Source organism: Parasteatoda tepidariorum, chromosome 8, assembly GCF_043381705.1.
Source record: "Parasteatoda tepidariorum isolate YZ-2023 chromosome 8, CAS_Ptep_4.0, whole genome shotgun sequence".
Classification (NCBI taxonomy): domain Eukaryota; kingdom Metazoa; phylum Arthropoda; class Arachnida; order Araneae; family Theridiidae; genus Parasteatoda; species Parasteatoda tepidariorum.
Window position 1 is genome coordinate 2,444,345 of NC_092211.1, and position 23,666 is coordinate 2,468,010.

A 23,666-nucleotide genomic window follows, 5' to 3' on the forward strand; every position below is an offset into this window, starting at 1 on the left:
TGAATTAAGTCTAAGATAGGGAGCCTTTACCTCAAATATGCTAATTAATTAGTGCTGACAATATTTTAACTTACGAATTTAGACACAAAAATTTACTTCTCTGAATAAACATTTCTTTTTTTCAACGGATTCGGAGTCAAAATATAGGGGACTGTCATAATCTGGAAAATATGGTCCCCATAGTTTGGGTTAGGAAAGCGATCCAAAGTTCGGATGATGGATAATTTGGATCAAAGTTGTACCATGATGTTAAATTTTGCATTTTTTGCCATAGCTCAAGAACTTTTTAAGCGAAATGGAAAAATTTTTGCCCACAATTATAAAGTTTATTTAAAGATAATTGCAAGCATTATAATTCCAAGCAAAGATAATTCCATTTTACTTAAGAACAGTCGAAAAAATTTTGAGTTGAAAGTTATATAATTTTTTACATCATTACACCTTTTATATCATCAATTTTTTACATTGCATTATATAAAGAATCTAATTTTACATGGCAATATACAAAATTTATGTGAAATCGGTTGGACAGTTACTAAGAAATCAAATTTTAGAAAAACAATATTTTTAAAATTCAATTTCTCAGAAACTATTCAAACGGTTTCTTTCAAATTTTGAATTTTGCCATGTAACATTACATACTTTGAAATGATGTAAAAAATTTTACGCCTTCTAATTCAAAATTTTATCAACTATTATTGAATAAAATAATTAAATATAGTTCATATTTACTAAAATTTATTTTTCGCAGGGAATTATTTTAGGACAAATGAATTTTATAATTGTGTGAAAAAATTTTTTCAATTCACTAAAAAAGTGCTCGAAATATGGCAAAATACGCCAAAAAGTAAAAATAGCTTCCCAAACTGCGAATTGCTCTCCTGACCAAACTATGGGGACCATATTTCCCAGATCGCCCGATTAATTTTCAATTTTACCTTGCAATATTAAACTTATACCTGACGGTGGTTCTCGCAACTATCAGAAGATGGCAGCACAATAAGAGACCGTTATAACTTCCTCTGGATACGAATGCATTGATTTACACTACGTTAAGACACGGCTCCTAGAAGATCACCAAAGTCAAGCATCACTGGCAGCGGTCAGTGTGCGGGTGGGAGACCACTTGGATCAGTCTGCGTAGGGACCGAGGGTGTGCGGTATGGGTCCTCGTTAAACTGTTCTACCGAAAAGTGCTCGACTTCGCGTGTAGGTCGTCGGGCTACCGAAGCGGGGGTGCCATCCTCTTTGTAGAGGATCACAATTGTGATGGCTTCGAACGTTTCTGTGGGGTGGAGCAGTTTCGAACGTTTCTGTGGGGTGGGTCGACGTTTCTGTGGGGTGGGGCAGTTTAAACGTTTCTGTGGGGGGACAGTTTCGAACGTTTCTGTAGGGGGCAGATTCGAACATTTTTCTGGGGGGCAGTTTCGAACACTTTAGTGTGGGGCAACTTCGGACGTTTCTGCGAGGGTAGCTTCGAACTTTTCTGCGGGGTAATTTTCGAACCTTTCTGTGGGAGACTAATTCGAACGTTTCTGTGCGGAGGGGCAGTTTCTAACGTTTCTGAGGGCAGGCGCAGTTTCGAACGTTTCTGTGGGGAGGGGCAGTTTCGAACGTTTCTGTGGGGAGGAGCAGTTTCGAATGTTTTTGTGGGAAGAGGCAGTTTCGAACGTTTCTTTGGAGAAGGGCAGTTTCGAATGTTTCTATGGGGAGGGGCAGTTTCAAACACTTCTGTGGGGGGTTTTTCGAACGTTTCTTTGGGGAAGGGCAGTTTCGAACGTCTCTGTGGGGTGGGGCAGTTTCGAACGTTTCTGTGGGGGTGGGGCAGTTTCGAACGTTTCTGTGGGGTCGGGCAGTTTCGAACATTTCTGTGGATTGGGACAGTTTCGAACATTTCTGTGGGGTGGGGCAGTTTCGAACATTTCTTTGGGGAGGGGCAGTTTCGAACGTTTCAGTGGGGGTGCTGTTTCGTACGTTTCTGTGGAGGACAGTTTCGAACGGTTTTGTGGTGGACAGTTTCGAACGTTTCTGAGGGGGCAGTTTCGAACGTTTCTGCAGGGAGGGGCAGTTTTGAATGTTTTTGTAGGAAGAGGCAGTTGCTAACGTTTCTGTGGGGAGGGGCAGTTTCGAACGTTTCTGTGGGGCGCAGTTCGAATGTTTCTGTGGGGAGGAGCAGTTTCGAATGCTTTTGTGGGGAGAGGCAGTTTCGAACGTTTTTGTGGTGGACAGTTTCGAACGTTTCTGTGGGAGCAGCTTCGAATGTTTCAGCGGGGAGGGGCAGTTTCGAATGTTTTTGTTGGAAGAGGCAGTTTCTAACGTATCTGTGAGGAGGGGCAGTTTCAAACGTTTCTGTGGGGGCAGTTTCGAACGCTTCTTTAGGGGGGAGGCAATTTCGAACATTTCTTTGGGGAGGAGGGGAAGTTTCGAACGTTTATGTGGGGTGGAAGTTTCGAACGTTTCCGTGTGGGGCAGTTTCGAACGTTTCTATGTGTAGGGAAAGTTTCAGTGGGGTTGGGTAGTTTCGAATGTTTTTATGGGAAGAGGTAGTTTCTAACGTTTCTGTGGGGTGGTGCAGTTTCGAACATTTCTGCGTGGAGGGGCAGTTTCGAATGTTTTGTGGGAAGTGGTAGTTTCGAACGTTTCTGTGGGGGGCAGTTTCGAACGTTTCTGTTGGGTGTATTTTCCAACGATTCTGTATGGTGGGGCAGTTTCGAACGTTTCTGTGGGGGGGGGCAGTTTCGAACGTTTCAGTGGGGAGAGGCAGTTTCTACGGGGACGGGCAGTTTCGAGCGTTTCTGTTGTGGGTATTTTCGAGCGTTTCTGTGGGGAGGGGCAGTTTCGAACGTTTCTATGTGGAGGAAAAGTTTCGAACGTTTCTGTACTTTTTCTATCAGAATTTTTACAAGTTGCAATCGCGCAAACTGGCATTTCGTTAATAGTTTTAAATTTTTGTAAATTCACTGTTAAAGCTGAGGAAAGTCATTACAGAAAATAACAAATGTCTTAAAATATGTCACAAAAAGAAATGCTCCAATATTAGTTCGAGCTAGTAAGGCCGAACGCTTTGTTCTTGAATGAAAAGTGCGAGCTTTGCGCCAAATTGACGTCACTAGAGAATATCGGAGGATTGGCTACAAGATGCAAAACACGACAAACATGCTGGCCAGCGCTAGTCAACGTTGTTCGTCTGTATGCTTTGAGGAAAAAATAGTTGTTTTAAAATAAATAGACAAAACATAAATCAAGAAACCTAACATAAACAGCAAAAGAAATAAAAAAAAAGAACCTGAAAATCCAATATATGTAAATTATAATCAGTGTTTTAAAGTAAATGAAATAATATTCGTTCAGTAGGTCAATGTAAATATTCGGTGGAAAGTTGCAAATTCAAAGCAGGACCGTCGCGAAAGAGAAATGGAAAAATGCCAAGGTCCAGCTTGGAATCCCCGCCATTCCAGTCATACAAGAGTGTGCACCTGGGGGATTTTCACATTTTAAAAAAAAAGTGCAGACACATCCCTTTTGGCAGGAAATAGGAATTTCTTTTTTAATTATTTTACTTTATATGACTATTCTGCAATCTAAACTAGTAAATAATAATGAGTGTAATAAAGTATATAAGTAATACTTATTGAAACATTGGACTGTTATTTTATTTCACTCACACAATAATTTCGCATACTTGCCTTTTTTGAGGATATTAATACACTGACTATTTCACTTAGTTTTTCGTTATAGTGCGCAGCTCGCACACAAAACTGAACATTTATAATAATGGAATGAAGTATATTAAAAATGATGAAATATTGAAAACTTTTTTATCATATTTCATTGACAAAAGTAATTAAGAATTTTTATTGTAAATTAAGCATCTAGTAATTAATACTTTTAATATATAAACTAATTTTAATAAATAAAACTTTTATTAAACAAATTTAAAAAAAAAATTTTAAAAGTTACCCTTTGCGAGAAGTGAACCCCTAACATCAAATGAGCACATCATTTACCTGGTGAAGAAATAGAATAGAAATAAGTTCAATTATTTTTTCCTACCTGGATCTTATCTATTTACCAGACTTCGCTACTGCAAATCTTCTTCGCTTGTGTTTAAAGAAAACGAATTCTAACAATAACAAATTTAATGACAGGACGGACATTACACAAAACGATCTTCTTTAACGAAGCTATGGAAATCAAACTAAAACAAAATAAAAACATTAATATTCATTATATGTGTTCAGTCTGAGCGCCATCTGTTGGCCTTAAAAGTTAATCTGTTTCACCTGGATTGAGAGTTATAGCCATGCAAATTTTCAATTTTTTTCTCATAATTGGGTGTTTAATTTTGCTCAATCATTTTAAAAGGAACACCTTAAAGATTGAATACTAAATAATTAGACTTGCATCATGATTCATGAAACGTTCCCCTATGAAAGACCTCATTTCCTTAGAATTTAAAGTAGATAAATCTCTTGATGAGTTAGAACTATACCATATACTCTAATAAAAAGTTTAAGAAAAATGAAATGAAACAACAAGCAATAAACAATCTTTTTTACTAAGTTTTTATTATTACACGGCAGTTACTAAAATAACTACATAAATACATATGAAAGCTTGGAAATTCTTGTTCAAGATGGTAAAATTAAAAAAAGAGAGTATAAAATAAAACAAAGAATTATGTACAACAAGAAGACATTCCTGTCTTGTTTTTATTTTACATACTTCTCCATAAATTTTTTATGAAAACTAGATCTTAAAGTGTCATTGATGAAGGGCTTCTCCTTTCTATCCGGCTCATCGATGGCACAGTTTTTGAAAACAACATCGCTGTCCCATCTTCTTTTCACTTTGAACTCTGCTTTCTCATTCAGAAGGGGATTCCCACGCAGAATGTTTTCAGTTCTTATTTTTTCTTCCTGGGCTTTCCTCTCAGCTTCCTAATGTTTTGTGGAAAGGAAATCCATCATTAATAAATGATTTTTATTTTGACAGGGTTCATAGTCAACAAAAAATAAGCACCTTTTAAGTACTTTTTAAGCACTATATACATTAACAAAATGAAAAATATTTTTCAAAGACTTTACATGATCATGATAAAACAACTAGTTTCTGCGATAGAACTCTTTTTCTTGATTATATTAGCCATAAAGGATAGAAATATTTTTCGGTTCGATTTCAGAAGGTAAAAAATGAAGCCTGAAATTGAGAATATCTTGCAAAATGCGACAGAGTTGTACATGAGAGTGGTAGAATATCACCGAACTCAGTAGATGCACATGCAGACTCTCCAAGTATTTCATCGAATATGCAAAATGATTGACGTTTCCATACGTTATGGTCAGACGGTAGGTCGAAATTAATTATGGCTGAATGAATTGTGAAAATGTTGAATAGAACAATGTGAAAAGCACGCTTTTGCATAATACGTGGCAAAAATCATGTTGGTAAAGAAAAAAAAATCTCAATTTCGAAAAGGGAAAATTAAGTACTTTTTAAAAACACCTAATGAAAAAAGCACCTTTAAGTGCTTTTAAAAAATGAAAATCGAAAATAAGCACCTTTAAAAACGCTACACACCAAGTTAGAAAAAGGTCTTGTGGCAATTTTTCCATAAGGGTACCAATTAAATTGTGATTTAATATTTTTGTTCCTTCAGCAGGGCACTCGATAAATTACTGTTTTTTTAAAAAAAACAAAAAAACAATTAAACTATTATACAATGGTTTTAAACTATAGAATTACTTTGTGTATTATACTTGCTGTTAATAGCTGCTAAATATAATTGCTGAATAATATCAAAACATACCGGAAAAAAAACACAATAGCATAAGCCAGAGACGGAGTACTTTTTCTCATAAGGGTGCCAATAAAATCGTGATTCATTATTTTCTGCCCTTAAAAGAGTGTCAATCAATATATTACTCCTAAAAAAATCTTTAAAATGTTATACAATGGTTTAAACCTATAGAATTAATTTGTGTATTATACTACCTCTTAAAAGCTGTTGAAACTATTAGCTGAATAATACTAATAAATACTGGAGAAAAAAAAACTTTAAAAAATACAATAGTATAAGCCAGAAATGGAGAACATTTTCCAATATGGGTGGCAATGAAATCGTGATTTATTATTTTCAATCCTTAAGTGTGCAACTCAATAAATTACATCTTAAAAAGCTTTTAAACCATCGTAGAATGGTTTTAAACTATAGAATTACTAGGTGTACTATACTTCCAATTAAAATCGAATAAATATTATTTTAAATTAATATATTATAATTTTAATATTAACTAGGGTAAAATATCGTAAAGCTGATATCCTTTGTCCTAATCAATAAAATTAAATTTATATAATTAAAAGCCAGATATTTTTAATTTTTCATAGATCTCTACTATAATAACAATATAGTTGAGAGGGCACTATATTATCAACATCATACCTTAGAAAATGTTATAATGGCATCAAAATTGTACTTTTATTGAATGAACCTATTAGAACCGCCAGCATTGGATTTTTTTTATCAAAGAATGTTAGTGATTAAAAATAATTAAATTTGTACTTTTCATGTGCCTCTGCAACATCATTCACATGCCACTTGGTGCCATAAGTTTGTCAGCTCTAATATAAGCAGAAATACTTTCAGCCCAAGATAACTAAATTTGACAGTTAATCAGACTGCTAGTTGTAGCCAGTTTTGCAAAGTTGGAATGGTACTATGACAAAGGGGGTGCTCAACCCATGGGGCTTTCTGTGATGGATCAGTGCGCATTAAAACAATTAAAAATACATTAAGAAAACAAGTATACAAAAATTATAATCATTCCACAAACATATTTTACTAAATTTTTGAAAGAAAAAAAAAACTTAAATAAACCAGGTGTAGAAATTAAAAAATTTAGTCAGTGATCTGTAAGTAAAAGATATTACTAGTCCATACTCATTTTCCACTGGTCTGTTCCTATGCCCTACTAGAATTTTTTCTCTTTTTTTCAAAAAATTAAAAAAAGTCAATAAAGTGAATTTCAATAAAAAATTCAGTGTGTAATGTTCACAATTAAAAAAAATATATATTATTTCTGATAAAACCCAGACCCTCACCAAAAAAAAAGATTATAAATAAATTAATAAAACAGAATAATTTAATATTATACTGAAAATTTATTTTATAATGGTTCAAATCAATTCCAAAATGAGACCTGCCAACTTCAGAAATTCAAAAAGCCTGAGATTTTTGCTCTGAGCATAACATAACATAATAACAAAACAATTAAAATGAGTAAATAAATAAATTCATATATTCTTTAAATCAAATTTATTTAAATAATTTCTTTTCTCCCTTAAAATTAGAAACTCAGACTGAGTGACTAATATAGCATTTTTCAAAAACTTTATGTAAATATTTTTCAGCAATTTGCAAGAAAAGAATTAAGTTTAATTTTTTTTTTTATGTGGCTGAATATGTTTTCAAGGGTCACATTGCTAAAAAGAATGGTTAATACCACCAGCATTAACTGGGAGAACAACTACAGGCATTACTTTTTTTTGCTACTAAATATATATTATATTGCATCAATCTCATCAAAAGAATGAAAAAATTCTGAAGCTAGCAATTTTATTCTCATTATTATCTCATCAAAAGAATGAAAAATTCTGAAGCTAGCTATTTTATTCTCATTATTATCTCATCAAAAGAATAAAAAAATTCTGAAGCTAGCTATTTTATTCTCATTATTATTCATTTTATGAATCAAGTATTTCTCTTAAAAGAAAATCATATATATTTTTCTAACCCTTTGCTGAAGAATTTATTTTTCATACTTTTTTAATTATTGTTTACTAATTTAGGTTAAAAACATCTATTATATTATTTAAGTGAATTTAGTAAATTATTAATTATAAAGTGAATTTAGTTAAATTAATTTAAGTGAAAAATATTATATTTATTAGCTTAAATAATTTATAGTTACAAAATTCAGCTTGAAACACTGGTGTCTTTTTCTGCGTTAAGGTAAAATCTTCTAAACATGGCGCACTCAATCACCAAACAATTCTTTTCCAAATTTGCACTTATTTAGATTCAAGAAAAAATGTTTTTTATCACTGAAATTTTTTTGATTTACAAAATTAATTATTGATAAATTTTTTAATATGAATGAGAAAAAAATTTTCCAACTACTTTTTTTAAATTTTATATTTTAGTACAAACATACTTTCAATAATGTAAGACATTTTTTTTTTAAAAAAACGATTAGATTGTTTTTTACGATTAAAAATAGTATATTATTACTTGTAATTAAAGCGTCAGAAAAAATTATATAAAAGGGTCACTGGTTTCACATCAACATCAAAAAGTTTTTTGTTTTTTTTTTATGGAAAAAAAAAAGATTCTAGAAAGGAGTTACAGATAAACCAAAGAGACTTGAAATACAAAGACGGTTATCTGGGAGAAAGAGTTTTGGAGCTGTATGCAAAGGGTGCGTGGGTTCACCAATTCATTATTATTTAGAAAAAAGCCTGAGAAAACACTTTGTTGGCCTGAGATTGGACACAGGAGCCTAAGAGTCGGAAGGTTGATAAAATGTAGTGAAGTCTGTAAATCAGTTGGATGTATCAAATAAAAGTTCAAGACAAATGTAGTTTGAATATTTATCAAAAAATTGAAGATTAAAGTTATTTAGTGTAGAAATTAAAGGGATTATTTTCCTACAGAAAAAAAATTAAAAACCAGATAATAATTTGATTTTACTAGAGAATATAAAAAAGACAAAACCTAAAATATTTTTTACTTAAAAAATTATATGCAAAGATTACATATAAATAGCTTGACTTAGTCCATAAATGTTTAAGATAAATTTTTTATATTTTAATTGAACTAAGAAATAACTAAGTTAACATCAATTGAAGTAAAAACTGAATTTATTGATGGTTCTGAAAGTAAAATTATTATTTCCCTACCCCTTCTCAAAAATGGTAGCGCACTCCTATCGTAACTTTTAAAAACTTTTAATATGTAGGTGCTAAATTTTAATCACTTTGATGTAGTTAAATAAAAAAATATGCATATTTTCCTTTGGCTATACTAATTTGTTAGAAATATATTAAAGAAAAGAAAAAAAAACTTGTATGACTTTAACAAATTCAGCATTCTACCCTCTGTTAGAAAGCAAAATGAAAGTACTGAGTCATTTATGTTAAGATAAATATGATTAATAGAAATAAACACATGGCTTCATTTAAGATTTCCAACAATAAAAAATAATAAGCGCATGGTTTCAAACAGTATTCTAATAATAAAAATATAATCACATGGTTTCATATAGTATTGTAACTATAAAAAATAAACACATGGTTTCATACAGTATTCAAACTTCCAATTCAGTGACATCATTCTACATTTGCCAATGCTCATCCGAGACATTTGATCAAAAATAAAAAATAATTATTAAAGAATAGTTATAAAGCTTGGTTTTGATAGATAAAAAGAGCTGTAAGCTAGTAAACTTCAGGGATGTATAAATTTAACAAAACAGAATGATCTACAGTTTAATTTATAGCAATGCCTAATAAATTTGTGAGGAAAAAAAATAATTTCGAAATATCCCTCTCTAACAGACTAATTGAAAGTTTTGAACTATTTTAGGGTCACAATCAAGGGGATAAAACTCCTCTTGGCACCCAAATTTCAAAATTCCAGCACAGAAGGTTCAGGCATTATCACAAAGAGGCACATAACATATTTTTAAAGAATTTTCTAAAACATATAAAAACTAAGAAAATTTCGTTTAAATCACGAGACTAGAAAAAACTGCCAAAAACCAGAAGTCTTCTGGAAATTCCAATAGAATAGACAACCGACTATAGATATAAATATATGTGCTATAAACATAAAGATTGCTATAGACTATACTATGATTATAAGCTCATAATCTAGTTTTATGAATTCTAAAAAATAAATTTTACCTTCCTGGCAGCTTCTTCAGCTCTTTCCTTTTTAATTTGATGTAGTTCTGCCATCAATTCAGCAGTATCATCATCATCACTGTCATCACTTTCATCATCCTAAATTTAAAATTACAAAAACATTTAGAAATATAAAATGTTTACATTGAAGATTTTTTTTCTCCTTATAAATACTTGCTGCATCATATTGAGAAATTTTATTTACATTTATTTTTCAAACAATCCCAATGAATATGTGATATTTTGAAATTTGAAGTAAGATACAGTTTGATTGAGCATATAAGAATTATAAATTACAGCAAGTATTTGCGATTAAAAATTTGCATTTTTATTACATAAGCAGGGAAGGCAAAATTTTTGATACAAAGGTAAAATCTAGTTGAATTTTCAATTTTCACCCTCCAGTATAATTTTTATTAATTTGATTCTGCTTTTCGCTTCGGTGACCTTAATATTTATCTGCAATTAAAATCCTTTTCATGAGACTGACATTGCTTAAAAATTTATAAACATTATGCTTAGAATCACACTGCAGTTTTTTTTATTGTATAATTTTATTATTATTTTTAATTCATGACTAGAACAGTTTTTTATTTTGATTACTTTTCCAACTGATAAATCTAAAACAAAATGTTGTAATAGCATATACGATGCCAACTATATAATGTGATTTCATCAATACCTGAAGGTTTTGATTCAATTAAAAAACTGATTCTATAAACCAAATATTTATTTCACATTATAAATGACACAGCGTTAATGTTTTTCACAGCGTTAGAAGCATAAATATATATTAATATTCATTAAAGTAACTTTAGGCAAAAAAATTTAACAATAATAATTAATATAATAAATATAATTAATAAATAAATATAATAGTAATTAAAGTTAGAGTATTTTAATTAATTTTATTGATAAGGTTAGAAATACACAAATCAAAGTAAATTAAATTGACTTTGAAATCAAGTCTATTGAATTGAATTGATTAGATTTTTTAGAAAAAATGTGTATAACATTAACACTGATCATTTCTCAGTGTTAATGTTATACACATGCAATTCTGGCCCTAACCAGTCTTTCTTTTTTTCAAAAAATAAAAAGTAGTGTTAAAAAATTGGCGGCAATAGTGATAAATTTTCCGTGAGCAGTGTTCGTGCAAATTATGCACAGACTCTTTTGCATTCTAAACCTCACCCCCCTAGAAGAGTGACAAAAAATAATTACTCATTTAAGTGAATGTAAAAATGAACCTGCAATTGTTATGAGACACTTGAGAATAGACAATTTCTTAGAACACATGTCTCTAACATTAACACTGAGTACTTTTCATCCTCCAATTCAAAGGCCCTCAAATACGCTTTGAATAAATGTACACAAGTTACCTAACAATTTTGATTTTGAGATCTGGAGAGTCTGATAACCAAACTCTTTTTATTATTATATATGATATTCAAATATTATTATTGCGTAGATTATTTGCAAAACTAATAATAATATAAGATTTTAATAAAAAAATTTGTAAAGAAGTCTTAATCTTTATAATTTGGAGAATTTTAAATTAAATAGAAAAAAAAACAAAGACTTAAACTACATGCTTGACAGTTAAATTTAATAAATTTTCACAGTAAACGGCTTTATAACCTGTCTGATTCTTGATAATGGTTAAAAAGTGAACATGTTTGATTGATATAACAACCATGACCATTTTTATCAAATATAGATATTTAAAATTAAGGACTGTCATTATGCTAGTTTCAAATGAGTTGTATGCCAATTTTTCTAAAAGGATCTTAATTTCGATGACATTAGCCTCATATCATCTAATCTCAATTGAAAAACACAAATTTTCAACAATTATACACATAAAATTGGTCTTGACAGCTATAAAAGTGAAGGAAAAATAATGAGAAAACTAAAAACAGAAACATTGAAATCAATTCTGAAAAGATAAAAGAAGGGTGATTCTTTGGTTTATTTCATAGCCATTGCTAAGGAAGGAAGTAGCACAGTAACACTGCTAAGGATGGCTCTAAATTGCATAGGATGGAAGTAGCACAGAATGACAAAAGATAGATCATGCTTTTGAAATCTGTTTAGTTTCTTTGATAACATTAAGTATAAAATTAAAAACCAAAATAAATCAACATACAAGGCTTTTGAATATTCTTTTCTGAATGGAGCTAGAGCGTGTGAAAATCAGAAAAACAAAAACCTAAAACATTTCAAAATGTCTGCAAAGAAGCCAACTTGCTCCACTTTGTGAACAAGTTTTTTTTCTAACAGTAAACAAATTTAATTTCTAATGCATCCTTCTCAGTTTACTAAATTTGATTTGAAGTCATTTTGTTCACCCCTATATGCATTCCCATAGTCATGTATAATTCGAACCTATAATTAAAATGCCAGTTATCTTCTGCTGAGGCTTTCAAAGTTTTGCAGTATGGAACAAATTTCCAAAAGTTTTGATCTTTATTTCACTACTACTATAAAATCTTGGCGGAGAACGAAACGATTAGCATCACAGTAAAAATTTAAAAAATAATTTCAAGAAACTTCAGGATCTATCAAATATCTATCAAATAAAAAACTTATAACAGAGCTAATACTCCATCAATAAATAAAGAAATCATAAGACGAAGGCAAAATGCCACATTTAATATCAAATTGTGTGAATGTTTTAGATGGATTCTTTGGCAGTAGATGTAAAAAAAGAAACTAAAAAGTATTTTGGCAAAGGTACGGGCAAGACTATCTTAACAAAGGTAGATTGAAAGGATAGGATATGACCTGTTGCATTGCCAAAGTCAGGAGTGGCTGGATGAAAAGACTTAAAGCCTTTTTGCCAGTTCTGCACAAATAGAAATGATTAGCATCACAGTAAAACTTTAAAAAATAATTTCAAGAAACTTCAGGACCTATCAAATATCAAATAAAAAACTTTTAACAGAGCTAATACTCCATCAATAAATAAAGAAATCATAAAACGAAGGCAAAATGCCACATTTAATATCAAATTGTGTGAATGTTTTAGATGGATTCTTGGCAGTAGATGTGAAAAAAGAAACTAAAAAGTATTTTGGCAAAGGTACGGGTAAGACTATCTTATCAAAGATAGATTGAAAGGATAGGATATGATCTGTTGCATTGTCAAAGTCAGGAGTGACTGGATGAAAAGACTTAAAGCCTTTTGCCAGTTCTGCACAAATAGGAAATGTAGGTAGGAAAAGGAAGTAATAGTACATTATTTATATCGCACTATTGCCCACAGTCTGGGAAACATCCTAGAGGATGAACCGAAGCCAGGAAACCACAATTTTTATCCTCTGCCTGCAGAGAGGATGGCTCCTCCAGCTTTTGTAATTTTTGAATGAAGTGCCAAGCAATTTACAGTTGAATAATTTCATGAGAACCAATACTGTGAATCCTGAGCCCCTTTGAAGTGATCACACCCCCTTCTACTGACCACAAACAGTGATGATCAACTTCTGTGTTCTACTGGGAGCTGTATCTTTACGATAAGTCAGTGGTTTGGCAAGTAAGAAAAGGAGTTAGATGTTCAAAAATATAAACATTTAACACAAATTTATTATTTTTAAAAATAATAACAAGCTCAATTGTTATACAAAGAAAAAACGAATTTTATTTGGACACACCGAAGTATTGATATTCTGAAATACAGAAGAATATCAATACTTCAGTATGTAAAAAATTTTAAACAAAAAGCCTAACTTAGATGGATACAAAAATTCTGCAATATAAAAAATCTTTATCTAGGATTTAAAAAATAACCTCAAATAATCATAACTAAGACTGCATTTCCAAGTAATTAAATTTTATACCTCATCAACTGGGTCATCTGCATCTACGTTTGCTGCTGGCAATTGATCTAGTCTTGATTTTTTGGATGAACCACCACTTAGATCTGTAATGAGTTTTTAAAGATTAGTATGTAAGTAAAAGAAAACTATAAAAGACAATAACATTTCAATACAAGTTTCACCATAGGCCTTGCTTAGCTTACTAAGCTAGTCCAATCCAACTACATTGCCAGGATAACACAAGCAAAGAAGGCTTTTGTCAAATGTCCGCCTACCCTTGTAATTGCTTCTCATTTATCATTGTTTTTCTTTCTCTAGAATGTCAATATTTTCCACAGAAACACAGAATATTTTTTTTCCTAAGTATACAATTAATGTAGCTCTATGTAAGAATTTTTTTGTTAAAGTGTTAATCACAAAGAAATAGAAGATTACTTGCATTTCAAAAATAAATAATAAAAATCATCTGAACTTTAAAAAAAAAAAAAAAAAGTTCAATTCAACTATGATAAATGCATGGTAATTACAAAACAAAAGCANCTTCCGCAGAACTTAAACGCTTATACAAATTAATGTATAGTAGCGAAGACGTTTCGAATATGCTTTCCTCCGAAGGCATAAGATGGAAATTTTTGCCTCCTAGGGCTCCCAACTTTGGCGGTCTTTGGGAGGCAGGAGTGAAATCTTTTAAATATCATTTTAAGAGAGTGGTAGGCTCCGCAAGACTAACGCTTGAAGAGTTTTTAACAGTAATCACTCAAATAGAGGGTATCCTCAATTCGCGACCTCTCACTCCTCTACCGTCTGATACTGACGAATTTCAAGTTTTAACACCGGGTCATTTCCTTATAGGAAAACCTATAAATTCGATACCAGAACCTAACTTCATCGACAAAAAAGACAATCTTCTTAATAGATGGCAAAGGGTTCAAAAATTAGTTCAAACTATTTGGAGACATTGGCAAAACAGTTATTTGAGCCATTTGCAACAACGCTCAAAGTGGCTGCTCAAAAAGCAAAATTTATGTCCTGGCATGCTAGTTCTTGTAAAGGACATCCAACTTCCAACCTATCAGTGGCCTTTAGGTCGAATCATTAGAGTAATTTCAGGTTCAGATGGCAACGTTAGAGTTGCAGATATTCGCACTGCGAAAGGAAATTTTCGAAGGCCAATTTCAAAAATTAGCATTTTGCCTATAGTAGATAATTTTGAGTTGAATTGAAATGTTCATTTGTATCTATTTAATTATTACACTGATTGTATTCATTTACTAATTGTATGGTTATTTAGTTGTTTTATTTCTTTTTCTTTTATTTGTAAGAATAGTGATGTAACTTTGTATATATTTTTCCTTATTGAAACATGCATATTTCAACGCCGGGCGGGATGTTCCGTATTTGTAAGTTACGCTCTTGGCGTTCGAGCATCTCCCCTTGGCACACTGTAAATACGCCAACTTGGCAAGCAGTCTGTGTTTGTACGCCATTACAGTCTACGCTCTACTCCCGAAAGGGAAACGCAAATAAACTCCTAATTTACAAAACGCTTTCTCTCATTTTACGCTACCTCCGCACATTACTAATACAGTTTGAGAAGTGGGGGAATGCTGCACATTGATTATTCAAAAACACCTCCAGGACACAGATAGTGCACCTCTATTATACAAGCAAATTAAAACCGAATGATAAAACAAATCAGTATAAACCAACAAAAAATTAAAAAGATTTCAAATTATAAACAAACCTCTAGAAGTTCTTTTTCCTTCTCTCTCGTGAACAACAACCCTCTCTTTTTCTTCCAACTCTCTTCTGAAGTCTCTGTTTTTTAATTCATCAGAGGTATTTTGTCCTGTTTGCCTAAAGTCAAAAATAGAGATTATTACAATTGCTGAACTATTAATTGCATTGTTTATTTTCATTCAATCCAGCGCACACAAAAAAGAGGTAGAAGTCAATTAATGTAATACATCATATCCAAACTATTAGTCTTATCAACTTAAAACACCATTTTCATAAATCATAATTTGTCTGCAGCCTTAACCCATACATACATTTTTAAGTTAAATCATTTAACTTTTCTTTAATTACTTTAATATTTACAATATAAAACTAGTTTACAGGCATTTAAAAATAGCAGTCAGGGTTGAAAGCATAGTCTTTAAAAGCCGGTTATTTAAGTAAGTAAAAAGCAAACAAAGCTATCACAGCACAAAAAGCCCACAAAACCAATTCTCAAATAAAAATTGTCAACTACACTCTTTTAATAATAATAAAAATAAAAATATGCCTTGAAAAAAAAACTCTAGAGAACAGGCATATTTTGTTCAGAATGTAGTTTAAAAAGAGTAGTTAAACAGGGTGCGTAGCCAAATCTTTCAACAAAAAATAAACACCCTTTAAGTACTTTTTAAGCACTCAAAAATATTTTTAAGTACTATATACATTATCAAAACGCAAAATAATTTTTAAAGACTTTAGATGATCATGAGAAAATAACTAGTTTCTGACAAAGAACTCTTTTCTTGATTATATTAGCCGTTATAAAATGATCGAAAGATTTTTCAGTTCGATATTAAAGGATGGAAAATGAAGTCAGAAATTGAGAATATCTTGCAAAATACAGCAGAGTTACACACGAGAAGGTAATAATCTCACCGAACCCAGCTCAGTAGACACACATACGGACTCGTAAGTATTTAATCAAACATGAAAAATGATTGGCGCTTTCATACGCTATTGACCGATGGTATGCCAAAATGAATTGTGAAATCGTTGAATAAAACAATGCGAAAAGCACGCTTTTGCATAATACATGGCGAAAATCGTGGTAATGAAGATAAATCTCTTTTTTGAAAAGGGAAAATTAAGCACTTTTTAAAAACACCCAATGAAAAAAAGCACCTTTAAAAACATTTTTAAAAACACTACACACCATGTTAAAGTTTACACAAATTATGGAGCCAGAATTAAATGCTGAATGTTAAAGAAAATATAGCCTATTTATTAATTATTTAAAACATTAGTATTAAGTATATAATTAGTAAAAGAATTTTCATAGGATAAAAATAAAATATCCAAGCAAAATAATGAATAATTTTAAAAAAATTGTTGACAGTTTAATAGTGCTATAAATAATCTAATGAAACAAAAACATGCATATGAAAAAAAATTTAATAGAATCTCAAGCAAAGTATGACAAAGATGAAGAATTTGCTATTTAAATTTGAAAAAACACCTGGTACAAAAATTAATTAAACAACAAAAATTGTTTGCAATCACAAAATGCTTAAACAAAATAATGACGATACAATATTTACATAAAAAACTTAGTTCCTTATTTTTAAAATTATTTTAAAAAGCATTTATAAAATTCTTTTACTAGATTTTTTAAAATTTACAATTATTTTTCCTGAGTATTTCCTAATTAAAATAATGAGATTATACACAAATAAATTAAATTTAGTAAAGATATCTCTAGCCTGCACAGATTGCAACAATGCATTGCAGTGTTTGTAATGTCTGGAGGAAAAGCTACAATATAATTCATTTGCTAAGTGGTGTTTCAACATGATATAAACAAAAGTTTTGTGATAAACAAAAGCGTTTATGAGCTAATTATTTTACTATTTCAAAAATTGCTCCGACAAATCCTTAACTGGGCTTGCTAAAATATGGAAAAATTGATAATTATTCATTGACTTCAAGGATTTTTATCTTAAAGGAGAAATCTACCAAACTGACTATATCAATTTTACCTGTATTTTAATTTTGTATGCCCAGGAAGATCTCTACTAGAATATTGCTTAGACAGTGCACTCAAGTCTTTCTCCCCCCGACCACCTCCTCCTCTAGCTGGTTCAAATGTTGGTCTAGCAGCAGTAGTCATTGTAGCTGGAAAAAAAGATGATTATTAGTTACCTTTTCAGTTTTAATAATAATTGTATAACTAAAAATATAAATCTTGTGAAAATAACTTCTCAGAGTATCATTGATGTGCTAAAGTCCATTAAATGTTCAGAAATTTAAAAAAAAGGCGGAAAATCTATACATTTGGTACATGTCAATTTTATGGCAAAAGTTGCCTAGTTATTCTTACTGTTTATGCTCCTACCTTTATTGTCATAGTCAGTGATGTAAAATTGCATTATAGATTTCAAGATAGAGTTGAAAAAAAATTTTTTAAGAAAGTAATGTCTAATATTTAATGTTTAAGAATACATTTTTCATGAAAAAAAAAAAGACTTAGAAGCAAACATCTCAAAGAAATCAAAATAAGAGAAAATTCTACTAGTATGGTTGTAAGAACGTGACAATATGAACTGCAAAGTGCGGCTTTTAAACCTCTATCAATACAAAAATGGATGTTTGATATTACAAATGTGTGAATATGAATCACAGGATTGAAAATGTGTGAATATAAATCGTGGCATTGGATTTCAAACTTTTGTGAATAGAAATCAGAATATTGGATTTTAAAAATGCAATAATACGAATCATGACATTAGTTTTAAATATGTGTAAATAAAAATTATGATATTGGATTTTTCAATCGGATAAATATGAAGAAAATCGAGTAAATTCGAAAGTCATTTAAATCAGATAAATATGAAAATCATGCTCGAAAATTATGAGAAGAAAAGCGAGATTAGCGGATTCTGGTGGAATTGGTAGAAGAATCTTGTGTATGTAAATGTCTAGTTAGAAATATTTAGCAGTAATTTCAAATTTGAATTTTTGCTATCAAATTTCCTTACACGGAATTCTGCGATATTTGCAGAAAATCACATACATTACTCCTATTTTTTAAGCCTATAAGGATTATACAGAAAACCCGGAATTCTAGGGTTCACCCAGAATACAATTATCCTGTAAGAATGCAAAATATCAAAAATCCCACAACTTTCAAAGCAGATTAATTTTCAAAATTTCAAACTTGTCCACAGAGAGTTTGTTAAATTTTAGGAAAGTACAGCCCTGCCAAACTTAGAGACTCAAAAAACAGCCCTTTATAGCCACTGCATAGTGTAAGAAACAAAATATTAGTTGCGTTCAATTTATGTTTCCTACCATTAAAAATTATAAAATATTAAATGACTCTATTTCAAAACAGATTGAATGACTCATTTAACATATTCTTAAGAAATTTTTATATGCATATATGTAACATATATTTTTTAGAAGATATAACTTTTTCTGGTTTGCTTTCACAGATTTCTCTAAGTTTGCTGTGGCTAACTTTTACTAAACTTTTTGTTCTTTTTCACCTCATTATTCACTAATACTTCTAAGGACACAAAATATTAAATGAAAACTTAGTACTTGAAAACAAAAACAAACAAAAAATAGCTATTTCAGCAAGCATTGAAAAACACACTAAAAAAAAATAATAATAATCTGTATACACACTTATTTAAAAGCAGTCTTATACTACTTAGTTTTTCGGGTACATTTCTAGCAAAAAATTTTTTAAAAAATATCACTAAAGAAATTTATTAGCATTACAAAAATATATTCAATTGATCACAGAGAGATTGTTTTGAAAGTGCACACTGGTATGAGAATTGACTGAGAACACTTTACTGTAAAAAAGCCTCAGAAAATACAAAGATTCCTTGACATTGACTTAAAAAGCAAGAGAGAATCAGACCAAAGGCACTAACACTTGGCAGGTCTGAATTTTATAAAATTTCTTTACACTATAAATAGGACAATTGTTACTATAGTACACTTTTCACACTTTTGAGTACAGATAGACATAACTTTCTCTCACATATTTAATTACTATTTTTTTTAACTTTACTTTAGTGTTTGTAAACATAAATTGAGTTTTAATTAAAATTTATAAGCATCTCAGTAGGTACAGTCTTGTTTTAACACAAATAACAAGTCATTGATGAGAATTTGGGTAAGATCTAAATATTTTCAAGAGCATTAATTACAAATTTGGTAAACTCATTCGACAAAAAATTTCAGCATTTACACGAATGATAAACATAATTAAAGAAACTTAATGTCTTTCAAATTTTACAATGAAAAAAATTTAAAAAAAGTATTTACTCACATCAAATATGAACTTCTTATTCAATAGCTTTTCCAAATTTCTAGATGATAACTGAAATATAAAGTTAAATTCAGCTATAAAATAACATTAAAATATCCATATGCATAATTTAATTTTATTATACATTTTTCTACTTCTTTTAAAAGAAAACAATTAAAGGATAATATCATAATAAGAATAATTTTTAAAAAAACTAAATTATTTTCAAATTTTTCACTAAGCGAATTATAAATACCATTTAATAACATCAAATGATTTTTTTATTTTCAGATTTTCCAAAACGTTAGAGTGACTAAAATTAAAGGCAGATAGGTATAAAGATAAGTACAGCAATATATAAAACATTTCAAATGTCATAGCTATTGTAATTTGCACAATACAAAAAAGTACTAACAATAAATTAAGAAAAGTACTAAATAATTAATTTCATAATTTGTTGAGCAAAACAAAACATAAATTTAAAGGATGTTTATTTAGTTGCTAACTATGAAAACATGAGATGAAAAATAAGCTTTTATTTTTATTGAACGGTTCTTTAGAATTTGTTTTTGTCATATAAATCATAAAATTAAAATTAGTGAATCAGCTAGACCAGTGTTTCAAAAAGTGTGGCACGCATACCCCCAGAGGTACGGGAACAGTTTAGCAGGGGTACAAGTCCTTATGCAAAATATCTGGCAACAATCGAAAATTTTAAAAAAATTTAATTAAAAACAAAGTTAGTCATGAAAATTTACAATTATACGTATTTTTCTATTGGCTATTTTTTGCAGACTTAAAAGTTAATAATTAGTGGTGTCAACAGCCAGTTGTGATTTTTAACTTTTTTGCAATTTATTTATAGTAAAAAATATATTTGTTTTTTTATTAGTGGTACACAGCGGTACGAAAAATTTAGAAACGGTACACAAAAGCCATAAGTTTGGGAATTCTCAAGTTTTTGTTTGTTTTTTACAAAAAATCTCTGTATGATATACAATAAAAATCACTTAAAACCAGGGTTGGCAAGTTTTTGACACATGATGGTTTTTACCGGTTTATACCATGGTTTTTACCGTCATGTCAAAAACCCCTCTGTCAAAAACCCATAGTTTTGATAAAACTGTATATTTTTATTTGAGTTTAACTGCTTATAATTTAAAATTAATTCATTTTTGGGCAATAAAATTAGAAAAAAAGTTGTTAAAAGATATTTAAAAACTTATTCTTGCATTTTCACAACATGATTATATCAAAACATACAATTTGAAGTAAAATATTAGGATACTAAACAAAATTTTCAACATTTCCAAGCATCATTTTGTTTGGCATATTACATTACTGAAGAATGTCAAGTCATTCTTGACATAGTTTGTTAGTTACAATTTTTGAAAGTTTTGTTTAGCTTATTTCTAATATTTAAGAAATGCCAAATTTTAAATTCTTCTTTTTAGTTCCTGAATTTATTAATAGTTCCAAGCTTTTTTGTTTGTTTGTTCATTTCTAACAATTAAGAAGTGCAAAATTTTGAATCCTTTGCAAATCAAGCTATAATGATAAAAGTAAGTATCACTATTTTCAATAAGTATATTGCAATATTTCTATATGAATGTATATCTTTCTATAAGAATACATGTATATACTAGTTGCAAAATCAACAGCCATCATTTACAGCATTCATAAAGGAAATTATGTGAAAATAATATATTGTTCGCTATATGCCATAAATTAAAGAAAACAGTAGGTTTTTGACAGTTTTACCGGTAAAAACACGGTTTTTACCACTGTCATGTCAAAAACCAGTTTTTGACGGCAAAAACCCAACCCTGCTTTAAACATTTTAAATTTTTTGCAATGACAAAATTCCTTGTGAAATAACAGTAATTTGTACTTCAATTGATGTTTTAAACATTAAAAAGAAAAAGAGAAGACAGTTTCCAAGAAGGGAAAAAAAGACAATAATAAATTAGTTGTGAAATTGAACAAATTTTGCATCTTTTTGTCCATTTATAAATATTGGCATTAATAAGGATTATTTTTTTTAATAGTCAAAGCAGAAAATTTCAAAATAAGGAAAGTTTTTAAAACTCATTCGAAATCCATGTTTTTAACTAGAACTGAACAAACACTAGCATAGATATGCTAAAGCAAAGATAAGAAAGACTAGCGAAGATAAGAAAAAGCAGATTTCTTCTGAAATTTGGTTTAATTCAGCTGGCATAAATCTGCTGATGGATTATTTTGTAATCTTGATGGAGCATTGCAGCACCCAAAGGATGCAAATTAACTTTTTTCCTGCCTCTTCAATGATTTTTGACATATTTAATACGTTATGGCTCATAAGAAAAATCGATGATAATGTAAGATCAGAATGATAAAAACTAAAATGCCCGAATGGTTAGGAAGAGTTTGATGACTATAGAGTGAATAGTTAAACATATATTATAACATATAAATGTTTAATGAATCTTCCATAACAAACATTATTTATGAAACAAAAAGAAGACTGTGAAAAATTAATGAGAATAATTGTTGAATAAAAATTTAAAGAATTGTAAATTATCACCATAAATACACAGCACAGAGTGTGTATTTATAGCATAATCGTCACTTAAAAGAGATATTTGCTTGGAAGTCCATTCTAATTAGGCTAAAAAAGTTGTCTTTTCAAATAAAGAAATCTTGTTATTTTCAGTCAATTTTTATATTTATTTATTAATAGGAGACGCTAAACGGATATTATTTTAAAAGATATTTTGAATAATGCAAAAACATTCTGAATAATACAACAACATAAAAAGGCTAAGTTAAATTGTTGGCAAAAGAGACAATAATTCAACCAATTTTTAATTATGAAAGGGTGAGAATATTACTTATGCACCACAAGTCTACGCACTTGAGATGATAATAATGCCTTTGTCCACACGGATTATGCTAAAATATTCTTAAGAAAATATGAACAAAAAAAAAATTTTTAGTTTAACAAATTTTATGCAAAAAACAAAAACAGAGTACTTATTATGATGAATTCACTTCGCTTTTATTAACATCTTAAATCTCACATAAAAATTAAGAACAAAATGGAAAAATTATCATTTTCTGATCTGATAAAGTTAGAATAAATTATGGTTAACTCATTTTGTATAATTTTTTAAGTTGATATTTTATTTTTAATTAGATTTTTTTACATTATTGGAACGTAATGCGGACTTTGGTGCAGCATACATGCGCTTTGCGTGTCCACAACACTACTTAAATTGTACAACTCAACTCTACTCGATGAATTGTTGGCTCTATGCAAGATTGCTGTATTTGGGAAATGGGTCGTTTCGTAATAATATTGCGCCAATTTACTAATCCTTAAAATGAAGGGACGTCAAAATCCGTCATCGAAGATTTTGTGAGTTTTTTTAAATATACTTTATAAGGATAACATAATATTCAAGTTACCTCAGGATCTGTAAAACAAAAACGTATAATTTTTGGACTATGCGGAAAGGAAATGCCATGACGTTCACTGGTGAGTTTTTGTTTATTTTGTTCGTGCTTCATTTATGACAAAACTTGGATAATAAATATACGTGATCATTCGTTAATTATGTTCCTTATACAACAGACTAATTATCACTATTGCAGCCAAGATATATTAAATTAACATGTGAAATGTTAACATACGCTACAAATGTTTGTTTTTTATTGTTTTGATAGTACGTCGAAATATCCAATTTTTAATTCGCATGATTGTTAAATATGCTGATCGACATAATTTTATAATTTGATGTGGTATTCTATGCTACGATTATTCTTCGTATTGTTGTGTCATTGCCCTTTTTGGTCGTAACTTG

General features: G+C 29.9%; 2 protein-coding genes across 6 annotated transcripts in view; one reads left to right on the forward strand and one right to left on the reverse strand.

The window, feature by feature from the left end:
- LOC107456492 (spliceosome-associated protein CWC15) overlaps positions 1–23,071 on the reverse strand; it is a 24,359-nt gene extending 1,288 nt beyond the window's left edge. The window contains exons 1-7 of one of the 5 annotated variants that reach the window (XM_071184425.1): positions 23,010–23,063; positions 19,843–19,893; positions 17,537–17,672; positions 15,526–15,638; positions 13,803–13,885; positions 9,964–10,062; positions 4,699–4,940 (exon numbers count right to left, since the gene is read on the reverse strand). In XM_071184425.1, the coding sequence (XP_071040526.1) occupies positions 4,713–4,940; positions 9,964–10,062; positions 13,803–13,885; positions 15,526–15,638; positions 17,537–17,667 (654 nt within the window). In that variant the 5' untranslated portion in view covers positions 17,668–17,672; positions 19,843–19,893; positions 23,010–23,063 and the 3' untranslated portion in view covers positions 4,699–4,712. Of the gene's footprint in view, positions 1–4,698; positions 4,941–9,963; positions 10,063–13,802; positions 13,886–15,525; positions 15,639–17,536; positions 17,673–19,842; positions 19,894–22,694 lie in introns of those variants that run through there. The other 4 variants (XM_016074363.3, XM_016074362.4, XM_071184424.1 and 1 more) reach the window with 4 other exon arrangements.
- LOC107456488 (homeodomain-interacting protein kinase 2) overlaps positions 23,069–23,666 on the forward strand; it is a 56,161-nt gene continuing 55,563 nt past the window's right edge. The window contains exon 1 of the mRNA XM_071184420.1: positions 23,069–23,341. The gene's annotated coding sequence lies outside the window, so the exon portion shown is untranslated. The remainder of the gene's footprint in view (positions 23,342–23,666) is intronic.